We start from the raw sequence: 12,651 nt of genomic DNA, 5'->3' as shown, positions 1-12,651 counted from the left end.
GAGAGGTGCTACAAGTCTAGAGTTTATGGATTTTGATAGGCATTTCTTACATTAATAGCTTGCTTAGGAGCTGAAAACATTTTTTTTTCTGTCCTGTTACTCTCCTGCCCAAGTTCTGATTTCGTTATGTCCTTTCCCATAAGTGGGATTTATACCTTCGTTTATCTTATCATCATGTTAACACTTGGCATTATTCTTCACTGGAGCAAGGAACAAGGTAAATGTTAAACTTTAGGCAAAAACAGATCCATTTGTATCAATTCTGTTGAGACACTTTGTTTCTCTTTGACAGATTGTCCTATTATCTGATTTTTTAGAGTGATGTAGATCATCCTTTTTAAATACTTGTGGCAACCATGAAGGGAAAATTGACAGCTTCAGGCAGGCCTTGGCAGATAAGGAAGTATTAAATGCTTACCTGCAACTAAATGGATGTTATTGAACTGTGGGCATCTAGAGAAAAATAATAATGCTTTTAGTCCGTAGGACCTCAACTGACTAATTGCACCTCATTGCTGTATTATCGAACACTGATTGTTGTTCAGGCAAAAACTTATTTCCGCTCATGTTTTCAAAGTAGTTAATGATCACCCCTATGGTGATCTTTCGAGGCAGAAGATTTGTGATTTTGTTGCTGTCTTGTTTTTAGTTTGTAAAGAAGAAGCAGACTGAGATAGCGACTCTATAACTTTTCGTGGGGGAACTGAAATATAAAGGTTGGAAAAAAAAATTGAATAATATATTAAAATAATATAATTAAAAATTGAATTGAGAGTGCAACATGGATTTTAGGTTGTGATGGTTTATGAACATTTTCTGTTTGTTCTAGTAGCCTAGTTATTGTTGAAGAAATGAAATAAGTTGCAGCTTGGTTATTTGCCCAAGGTTATACCTAAAGCTTTCTTGTAAGATATAAATATATTTGTGTTTACTAACTTAAACTAATAATCAAAAAACACACATTATATATTTCTTAAAACTAACAGTATGTCTATGATCCATATTTCTGTAGGTTCTTCTATTGCTGTATTTCATTCAGCTTTTGGTATTTTGTTGAGCAATGTTGCTATTGGCCATGTTTGTTCTCTCTAGGGAGAATTGTAAGCAGCAGAGTACTGTTTTGTTGGAGTTTATCTGTTTTAGCTCAATTTTTTGTTTGTTTTCATAAAATAAACAGTGATTTTGTATTTCTAAGCAAATCAATATTAGAGAAACGTATTTTACATTTCAGTCAAAAGATAATCTAAGAAACAGTCCTTGAGAGATTATCGTGGGGTTTTTTTGGTTTTGGGGGAGGAGGATTGGTGGGGGTTTTTTTGCATTTGGGTGATTGCAAGTCTTGTAAAAGAAGACTTGAGACAATAAATAATTACTAGAAAAGTAATAGAATCTTTTATTGTTTTAGAGCTGTTCTCTTAGCTATAATCACTCATTTTATACTCAGGGAAGTGCCATGTGAAACAAACTACTGTAAATAGAATTCAAGTTTAGAATTCTATTTTATCATTTAATATGATATATTTTGTTCTGCATGTTCTTTTTTTAATTGTACATTGGTAGTATGTTTAAGGGAGTCATTGTGTAATGCACTACAGTGTATTACTACTTAGAATTTTTGCATCTGTAAATGAAATATAAAAGCGCAAAATGTATCCAAGATATTTTATCAAATAGGACTTCTGCGCAGCTAATGTATGCAGCAGTTCAAGTACTATCGAATGTAAATGATGAGGTGATACTGATGAAAGGAGGGGATTGAGGTCTCGGGGGGCGCTGATGACGGATTGAACAGAAGCGGCCTTGCACTGCACGTAACTCAAGTCTGTCGTCTTCACTGCTCAAAGCCGTAATGGGAGGTGGCAGTCTGAAATGAGTTGCCACGGCAAAGAGTATTATTTTTGAAATGCTTTCACACAAATCACTAGGCCCTGCATACAACTTAGTTTCATGCTTTAATGTCATCAGGAGGCACAAATTGGTGTGTCTAATTGTTTGCCACCTGCCAGCAAAATGAGCTGCCAGGCAGCCAGACGGGTTTGATTGTCTGTCAGCCGTTCAATAGATTGAGAGTGACAACATCAAAAATTTCGCTTCAAACTCTGAAGCTTTGAGCAGCTTTTCAGAGACCTCTCCCCACAAGTGCTTCTGGACAACTGCATTTTTCAATTAGTTTTCAATATATTGCAGCCTTCTGCCTCATCTGTCTTAAGGTAGCTGTAATTATATTATGAGCTGTATAAACAGATTTCTGGGACACTGGAGCCTGGATTCTCAAAGTTATGACATGTCTTTTAATGTCAGACTGAATTCCTTGAAACTAACATCTAGGATGGTATTTTTAGAAGCAAACACAAAGAGTTAGCTCTCCTATATTTACAATTAATGGCTCATAGCCCACCAATAATTCCTTTCTGCATCCTCAGCTTTTGCCTGACAAAAATCAGTCCTTGCAATTGATTTTGGGGGTTGGGTTTTTCATGTTTTGGGGGATTTTGCTGATGTATATTTGTCCCACTTGTATATTTGCTGTTGTATATTTGTAAGGAGGAGGGAGTTAAATTGTTTGTGATTCTACCCAATGCTGCATTCTGAAGTTTGCATTTGTTACAATCTACCTTTTTGAGTAAGAGTTTTTAGAGTGAAACTATTATGGAAATTCATACTGAGCTCTTGTTCTTGCATCTCATTTATTATTTTTGTGAAATGCAATAATTTGCATATATTTTCTATACTTAGAAGAATTATTTCAGTAGGAAGTGTTCTTGCATATGCAAATCCTTGAGTTCTTGGAAGTGAGATCAGTTATTTTTGCTGCTGTTAAATATCCTTATTCACTTTTAATGCTTAGTAATTTTATAAATTGGAATATTAATAATTATAATTACTATTATGGGTTTGCAAAGTTTAAATGCTCAATAAAGTCTTTATAAGCATATTTTGAAATATCAATAGCCACTTTTTGAAGTATTTTAGTCTTTTATTTCCCTATAGAATGTCATTGGGGCTGGTTTTAAAAGTATGCTAGAGAAGGTAGATGCTCAGGGAGATTCCAGTCAGGCTGATACCTATACCTCCCATAAGTGCTGAGAAAGAAGGCATGTAGAAAGTACATTTAGATACATAGCTATATTTTTTATATGTAGAAGTACTAATCAGAGTCTCCATATGTTTTACTAGAATAAACTATTTTTGACTGATTGACAGAATGGGAAAAAGACAAGAATTCAAAAGGTAATTTTAAGATGAAGAGTACTGGAGAGGAAGATTGTTTTCTCTATCTTAATATGTGTTGAGAATGTACCACAAATGTAATGATATCAATTAAACAAATTTGCTTGAATGCATAATTATGATATTTAGCATGGGTTTTCTCTGACAATTTTTTCTACCACTTTAAGAAGGAGCATTTAAACCAAGGCTGAGAGTCATAGAAAACCCTATCTTAAAGCTTTTTTTTTTTTTTTTTTTTTTTAAAAAAAAGGGGGGGTACTAGAAAGATTACTGATAATCTGTTTGTATGTGAGAAAAGACAATGAAGGCTCAAATGAAGGGATTTGGGGCACAAACTAAAATACAGGAAGTTCAACCTGAACACAGGAAAATAATTCTTTAGTGTGAGGGGTGCTACATACCAGAACAGGTTGTGCAGAGAGGTAGCACAGAGTCTCTATCCTTCGAGATGTTCAGAACCCAGCTGGAAGAGGAACGGCTGCGAGAGCTGGGCCTCTTCAGCCTGGGGTAGAGAAGACTGAGGGGGGATCTTATCAATGTGTACAAGTACCTGAAGGGAGGGTGTCAAGGGGATGGGGACAAACTCTTTTCAGTTGACCCGTGTGACAGGACAAGAGGCAATGGGCAGAAATTGAAGCACAGGAAGTTCCACCTGACCGTGAGGGGGAATTTCTTCCCTGGGAGAGTGACGGAGCCCTGGCACAGGTTGCCCAGAGAGGTGGTGGAGTCTCCTTCTCTGGAGATCTTCAAGGCCTGCCTGGATGCAACCCTGTCTACCATGCTGTAGGTGGCCCTGCTTGAGCAGGGAGGTTGGACTAGATGATCTCCAGAGGTCCCTTCCAACCTTACTGATTCTATGATTCTATGGTCCTGGGCAATATACTCTAGGTAACCCTGCTTTGAGCAGGGGGATTGGACAAGATAATCTCTAAAGGTCTCTTCCAACCTCATTTGTTCTGTGATTCTCTGGCTCATTATTTAGCTGTTCCGTTATTGTACGTAGCAATTAAGATACACTCCAGAGAATAGGAGATATGGTTTTGGATCCTGTTAGAAAGAGAAGAGAGAGCTTTCTTAAGCACTGACTTGCTGAATACAGTCAGGAAAAAAAGGTGGAAATGCACCTTCATCTCAGCTGTTAATTTAGAGCAAATTCATCCCAAACTTATGAATAGGTTAACCCTCATCTTTTTCATCAAGCTGTATTCTTATCTCCTTTGTTTATGATTCAGTGATGTTTCTGGCACTTAATACATGACAATTTAGCGTCTATTCTATTCACCTTCTTCAAGCTCATTAGATTTCCAGTATTTCCAATGTTGTCTATTCAACCAAGACCATTCATTTTTCTTCATAGAGTTAGCTTTCCATATCATATAGTCTTTCCATGTTTCTTGACAACATTTAAGATCATTTTAGGTGCTTGAGCTAATTTATCCTGAATGCAAGGGAGGTGCTAGTGCTTAGAAATTTCATTTAAGTTAAATATTAAAACTCATTCTCCTGCTTGGTCTGAGATCAAGAGTCAATGACTTCTATGTCCTTGTCCTAAAACCAAATCTGAGATAGTTTATTTATTTATTTATTTAAGAAACAAGCAGGTTAATTCAGTAGAATAAGGTCATTTTATGTACTCTACAGTTTTGATGTTTTGATGAATCATAGTATCAAATGATTGAAAAAATTAGTAATAACTGGGCATTCATTGCTACAGGTTATATACTTCTGGGAACCTTCTGTCTCTTTTCAGTGTACCTCACATTTCTGTATACAATATTTCTTCTCCATGTCTGTTGTCTCTGCAATATGTCTTTCCTCCTTGATTTCAAACAAATCTTAATTTAATACAGTCAAGCTTACAGGGGAATGTTTAGTGAGGTTCAAAATATGGCATTAATATGTGCTAACAAATACTTTTTAAAATTTGAAATCAGAATCTGAGGATGAAATCAGGAAGAACAGTGAGTAATCAATAATATGCATATTTTATAAAGGACTGCACATTTGTAAAAGTATGGAGAATATTCATAACTTTTAGACAAGAATTACTAAACTTTCTTTTCAGAAGTTGGATTAATTTAACTATAGAAACAAGGCGAGCTGTAACGTTAAAATATGTGATCTCTGCTGTGATTGCTTCTGAAACATCTGGCAGAAGTTGCTGTTTGACATGGAATGCTTCTGTGAAAAATTTTCCTGAAATCTGTACTACTTTTTGAAAAAGTACTTACTGAAAAATTCTCACCTTTTCTGCTGCTGGGGACGAGGGGAAAGGGGGCGTAGGAACAGAGGAGCAAGAACATTAATTCAGCCTTATAAGGTTTCATGCATCACAGAAAAATGTACAGTAATTCTAATGTAATTACCAATGCTCAGATCGACAGTACATGAAATCCTGTACTGAAAGCCTATCTGTGACCTCTTGATTGACCAGAGTGACTAAGTTTGAAGGCCTTTGAATATTAAAATGGATAAAAGATTGTGTTTGAACTTGCAAAGAGATACAGAATATGGATGAGATTGAAAGAATATTTTTTATTTCCACTTTCACTTTTTACAGTTCAATAAAAAATAATATTATTTCTGATCTTCCCCCACACACACAAAATTCTGTCAGCATTTGCTGAGGGTAGTTAATGAACAGCAATGCCTGAATGGTGTGCAGCTGGATGAAACACTCAGCTTAAACAGAATTTGAATTCAGTTATAAACGTAGAATTTGCAAAGGATGCTCACATGGCAGCAGGCTAATGGTTGGTAGCCACAGCCCATGTTAGAATTGTAACTACCAGGTGAACAGAGAAATCAAATCAGTTGTTACTGTCAATTACCACTTAGCTTTAGTTAACTAAATCATTGAGGATCATTTGGGACAATAATGATGTGATTCAGAAAAATGTGGATCACTTTGGAACATTTTTAGAAATCTGAAACATGTTGTATGAAACAAGACCTAAAAGGAAATTACAGAAATAAGTGTGAGCTCTTCATCTAGTCTGTAGATTTTTGTTCCTTAATGAAAGAAATATCTGAATGCCCAACAAATATGTATGTACAGCATCTATCATATTAAAGTCTTCCATTCATGTTATCCTCAGGTATGTAAACATGCTTCTTACATAAAGTTTTGTTTTGATTTGCATGTTGTTCTCACTATGTATACTGTTGGAATGGTTTGATTGACTAAAGGAGTTTGTTGGGCTTTTTTTTAATTGGAAAGCAGTCAGTCATTCTCTTTCGCCTTTCTTGTTCTGCTGCGACACTGATCGTTTTCCACATTTTTGTCCACCCCACTCTGTTGCCTTCTTCATCTGGATCTCATTCTGTCTATTCGCTTACAGTATTTTGTTGTTTATCACTAGGAGTGAGACATATTTTGACAAGATTGCTGTGCATGACACCATAGAACTGCATTTTCTTTGAGGCTAGAACAATAATATCTCACTGATTTTGCATATTCTTATTGGAGAGATGTTTCTCAAGATGTTTCTTATAATTTGTAATTTAATAGCGCCTGATATCCTGATTCAGACCTACAAAAAAGAGTCAACAGTATGTAGAGCATTGATATTTGTGTAATATGGGCAGGTTGTCCATTCTTCCAATTGGAGCTGATTTTCAGTCTCAAACTAAACTCTTAAGAAAACAGTCTGTAAACTTTGCCTTTTTTGTGAGTTTGGTCCATTGTGTCCTGGAAGTGAAACTGAACATGGTCTTTGCTTTGGAAAGTTTAGTGATGTTTCAGGTACTCTGAAAGACCATTGAGCTTTGTGAAGATAAAGAGGAAGACCTTGAATTTAGCTTCATATTCTTTGGAAAGGTAGTAGGAAATACTTCTGCAATGTTTTATCAGCGATTTAGCAGCTACAAATACTAAATCTTACAGGAGGGGAAGATGATTTTATTTAAAATAAAGACTGAAACAAAAGATGTTTCCCTCACAGTCTCGCATTCACAGGCACTAGAATGTGTGTGTGTCTAAGGAGCCTGTCCAGCAGTCAGGCACCAGTGCAGGATGCTCAAGCATGCGTCTAGCAGCTAGTGCTTGTGTCCAGATGTTAGGTCCAGGAACCATAGCAATGACATAGAATCAGAGAATCAGAGAATCAGTAAGGTTGGAAGGGACCTCTGGAGATCATCTAGTCCAACCTCCCTGCTCAAGCAGGGTCACCTAGGGCATGTTAGACAGGGTTGCGTCCAAGCGGGCCTTGAAGATCTCCAAAGAAAGAGACTCTTGGTAATGCTGAACACCCAGAACTCAAGTACTTGATTGAGATATTAATTGAACTAGAGATCTCTGTGTATGCATAGAAGTTAATTTTAGGGAATTTTATAGCATTAAGGAGCAGATTAATCTGTGTTTTTAATCACCAGTAAATCCTGCTATGTAAACACTTCATATCGCAAGGATTGTAAGGTATTATTCACTACAGACCAAAACAGTTATTTTAGGGTTGCATATCTAAATTAGTAGATTACTCTGCAAACTCTCCTACTCCTAATGTAAATGGGAAGAGATAGAAAACCATTACTATGCCTAGAATAACCTTTCTGTAATAGAGTGCTTCAGAGTGCTGGTGAAAGCTGCCGTACAGAATATGGGGACATTAACTAGTGCTGTGATCTCCCCTAAAAAGAGTGGAAAAAAATGTTTATGGTTCATTTTATACACTGTCATGAAAATAAGCAGAGATCGCAAAAATAACATATGTTATCAGAATGGCATCATCAGTGCAATTTGCATCACCAGTTACATCTACTTGGAAGGAATGCAGAGATTAATCTTTGAATTAAAATCCATTGAAGTTGAGGGCTTAGACATATATGAACAAATTACAGTACTGTAAAAGATTGTTGTGCACCTTGTGATTCATGGTAATTCTGAGGTAATTTATGTTGTTATACTATTACATTGAAAGATTACTGAAGAATATTGGGACTGGTGCTTCCATCAGTGTCCTTCATAAAAGCCAGCTTACTGTCCGTGTATGCTTGTGTTTGCTATAAACAAATGCTGATATCTAGGAAAAGCAACTGATAATGTAATCAATTTCTCCAGCTATTACTGAGTAAGTTTTAAGCTTCCAAGAAGGTAGCAAATACCCAATTTCTTGCAAATATCTGTCCACACTCTTCATTATTCTTAGTTGTGCTTCGTTTGGAATGTGGAAAAATGTCTTAAAGATTATATGACCTTGATAAATATTTCTTTGTTATAGATACGAGATGAAAATCATTTTTTATTTTACTTGTACCTTTCTCTGAGCTTAGAGTTAGAGCATCTCTCTTCTTTACATTCTAGTAGTATTTTTAGCAAAAGCATTGTAACTCTTCAAATTTAAGTTTAGGTTTAGATCTAGATTTAATATTTATCCGTTTAGATAAAGCTGTATGAATTTATTCCTGTCTTCATAAGAATCCTTTTCTCTCTTTTGTTAGCTAACTGAAAGAGCGGTTGTTTCCTAAGTGTTGTTTTCATTCCAGTTCCTCTAATTGAGGTGAAATGTTTAACCAAACTGGGAATGAGACTCCTAGTCTTACTTGTTTAGTGAATAAGGATAAAGGAACATGTTTCAAAATGTGGTCTTTTTACCAATAGTTGCATTTTCTTGCTCTTTTATTTGATCATAATGATTCCTTTTAGTTTTAAAGAAAGTGTACCTACTAACTAGAAAGCATATGTGTAATGATGAAAATACATTTTTAACATTTACAAAAATTATCTGTTTCAAGTTTGGTTTTCACTAGTTTTCTAGTGAAACAGAGTTTTTAGGAATAATTTTTTTGTATAAGAAAGAAATGGAAATTCTAAATATGAAATAAAATTCTAAATACTGTTGGATATATGTAAACATGCCTATCTGACTATAACAGATGACTGTTGTTGAAAAAGTATTAGCTAAATGACCCTGTGATTTTTTCCTCCTTCTTGCCTTTTAATATGTACAAGTCTTTTGTTTTGAGATCTGAAAGCAAACTTTAAGAGTAGATGAAAATGTATTTGTCTGAATGCAGTTAGTCCTGTATTTTTCTTTGAAAGCCCTGTTTTCTTCTTAAAAGATTACAAACTCTCAGGACTACTTTTTAAATACTACATTAAAATGAGAATATCAATGTTTTGCAGCTAAATATTTACTATATTTCGTTTTGCATGTTCCATTTACATCTGCATGTTATTTGAATTAATTGAATAAAAAGATTTTCCACAAGATTGAGTGAAGAATTATGTTTGGTAGTCAACTATATTTGCAAGTAGAAAATATGCAAGGAACTGAAGAATCAAGTACTGTATTTAAATGTTCAGATGACTTAAAAAAAAGTAATCTCAGATAGCTTTGATAAGACCATCAAATGATATGTGTTCATTTAATCCTACACATGAATGTACTACTAGTATGCCACCATAGTTTCAACATTTAACATTTTCTTTGCAAATATAGAACACAAGTGCTAATAGTGGTCTCAACAACATAACAGTCAAGTGGTGCAGTGCTTCCATTTTATGTGCATTGAAGGAGAAAGTGAGTGAGCTTTTCCTAATCACAAGGAACTGCAAGCCGTGTATTGGAATATGGGAGTTTAAATTTACAACCTTCCATAAAGGCTAAAAAATTTAGATGTACGTGTTCCTTTTCAGTAGCAATATGGAAATCTATAATAAACAAAAACTCTGGGTAACTCCATTGTGGAGTTTGAGTGATTGAAATTGTTTTTTTCAACAGGAGCGTGGTTGTACCAGTGAAGAAACCCCCACCGGGTAGCCTTGCTGTTACCACAGTTGGAGCTGCTACAGCTGGGAGTGGACTGCCACCGGGTAGTACGCCTAATATATTTGCTGCAACAGGAGCTACACCAAAAAGTATGATTAATACAACAGGTATTGTCCTTAAATATTTTTGTGACCCTCATCTTTTCCTGTTTGTTTTTGTTTTGTTATTTTTTTTCATCATCTGTTCTGTCATTGTTTTTGTACCTTTAAAATAAAAACCCCGAAAGGATTAAATCTTATCTTCTATTAGAGATAGTGTTTTCTCTTGGTGTATGTTTATAATCTTCATGAGCAAAAATTGGTCTTGCAAAACCTTAATTAAGTGAATAAATAGGTCTAATGTTGTTTTATAAGCATTGGTTAGAATGGATGAATTAGCTTCTCCAGTGCTCTGCAATAAGGGATGTTAGTATGATTAAGGAGAGATGTTAATCCCTCCTTCAATGTCAAAGCAAGTGAAGACTACTAGCTGTTTGTAACTGTATCCTAGATTGTGGAAAATTAGTATTTTTAGCAATTAATATTTGTCAGTAAAAACTATTACATGATTTGGGAGGAGATTTTTGGTAAGAAACAAGAGCAATCATGTCTTACCCATAGTTGTTCGTTAACTGACCTATACAAGGAGGACGAGGCTTTTTGGTTTTTTTGTTTTTTTTTTTTTTTTTTTTGATTGCTTATAGTAATACTTAGAATACTTATGGGATTTTCTAATGGAAGAGTCTGTAGATCATGGAGACTGTAGAAGGTTATATCAGAAATGAATCCTTCCTGGGAGAGCATGTTTACTTGAATGGCTTTTAAATTTCTGGCCATAGTCTGTTTTGTTTCCAAACTAAGCAAAAGCACTTGAGGGAGGAGCTCTCTTCAAGGATATCACAGCTTCAGTCAAAGGTTGAGGAAATGAAAATCTCCTTGGGATTGCAGAAAATCAAGGGGGAAGCTTTTGGCATCCTCTGCTTCATGGAATAAAATGAAGATACACTCATTTTTTTTTCTTTCCTTTTACAGATTGCCCTTAATACCTGGTAATAGAACTTTGATTTTTCTAAGAATAAAAGAAATCTAAAAATCTAATTATCCTGAGGCAGGTGGGAGGAATAAATGCACTGATTAATGTTTTCACTTCTATGAACAGTTCCATTTGTGTAGCCGCTTCTGTTAATCTTGAATGAATTTCCTTTTAGGTACTTTTATATCATGCAAAAATATCCTGCATTGAAAATCTTTTCTTCCAGATGATACTGAATAGTGTAAGATTTTCAGTCTTCTCAGAGCTTTAAGATTTGAAATGTTTAGCTGGAATGTAGTAGTTTTTCTTTGTAAGTAGTTCTCTTTAAAAATCAGTCATTTCCCCAACATTGTTCTTGGTACAGGACAGCATTGCAGATACTGGCACTGTGGATTAAAGTCGTGGTTTTAGATCTTTTTTTTTTTTTTTTTTTTTTTTTTTATGCAGCCTTTCTTTATCTCCTGCTCTATGGATTTTGTTGATTTATGGGAAAGTATTGATTGGATGGTTATTCAGCAAATATCAGATTTAATTATTCAAAACTATATATGTACTGAACTTCTTCACTGATCTTATTTTGGAAAGTCCTTTATGCCTGGATTCACCTGGATGACTTTATTGATTAATTCTCTTAAGAAATAGTTTAAAAGCTGTTTTCTGTCCAACTTTTTTACCAGTTTTAATTAGATACCAACATTTTAGAAATGCTAAATGTGTTAATGACAGTAAAAAACAGTGTCCACACTGGAAACATACAAATATATTTTAGTTAAAAATGCTCATTTCACATTTTGTAATTAGAATATGCCTACAGTAGTTAAGACAATGGTCATGTATGTCTATTTCTGAGGTGTATTCATGAGGTATACAGAAGCCATCTGGTTATATACTTACTAATGATTTTAAATCACTATATAGAATTTCATTAAATAACCCTTTTTTTTTTACTATGGTAAAAAAAGAAACAGTATACAAATTTTTAGAAACACTAGATGTCCCCCCAAGCCCTCTATTTACAGTTGTTTTTACAGTATGTCACAGATACTCTGCACATCCAGTTTTGTCTTTAGGATGTATCCTGTGCTGGAGTTTGGAGAGTGGTGTTTCTTGTTGTTCTCTCATGTATTGCAGTGTTCACATTCCACCATCTGCCATCACTGTCAGAGTCAGTGTCACTGTCACAGTGTAATGAGATGTGCGTTATGAAAGCCCTTTTAGTCCTTTGAATTTATCTCTTAGGAGATTGGTTTCCTTCCTTCCTTCCTCTCTTTTTACAGTAACCTGTTTCTGTAGTTTTAGAGTTAATTTCTGCGATTCATATCCTGATTCCTGCTTCTGTGTTAATCTAATAGTTCTAGGTCTGTTTGGCCTTCTTTTCTGGGAGCCAGTGATTACAGCTGGTTAAATAACCTAGCAACTAATTTTTCGGTCAAAAACCTTAGTGAAAACGGTTGAATGTGAAAGGAAAAAGTAATACATAATATGTAACATCCTTTTACAGATATATACACATATATATGTACATGTGGATGTATACATACATGCACATATATGTGTGTGTATATATATAAAATCTGTTCTCCTCTATGTGAAACCTTAATGCTTCTGTGCAAACTTTTGAAGCGCTTCCATTTCCAGG

The 12,651-nt window shown here is 34.9% G+C and overlaps 1 protein-coding gene across 2 annotated transcripts in view; it reads left to right on the top strand.

The window, feature by feature from the left end:
- Nucleotides 1-12,651, top strand: part of NBEA (neurobeachin) — a 519,777-nt gene that overhangs the window by 217,876 nt on the left and 289,250 nt on the right. For both annotated transcript variants that reach the window (XM_062567111.1, XM_062567112.1), the window contains one exon: nucleotides 9,954-10,108. In XM_062567111.1, the coding sequence (XP_062423095.1) occupies nucleotides 9,954-10,108 (155 nt within the window). The remainder of the gene's footprint in view (nucleotides 1-9,953; nucleotides 10,109-12,651) is intronic.

The sequence above is a fragment of the Rhea pennata genome, chromosome 1 (genome assembly GCF_028389875.1).
Source record: "Rhea pennata isolate bPtePen1 chromosome 1, bPtePen1.pri, whole genome shotgun sequence".
Lineage (NCBI taxonomy): Eukaryota > Metazoa > Chordata > Aves > Rheiformes > Rheidae > Rhea > Rhea pennata.
The sequence above is the reverse complement of the archived record's forward strand: the minus strand, read 5'-3'. Positions and strand labels throughout refer to the sequence as shown.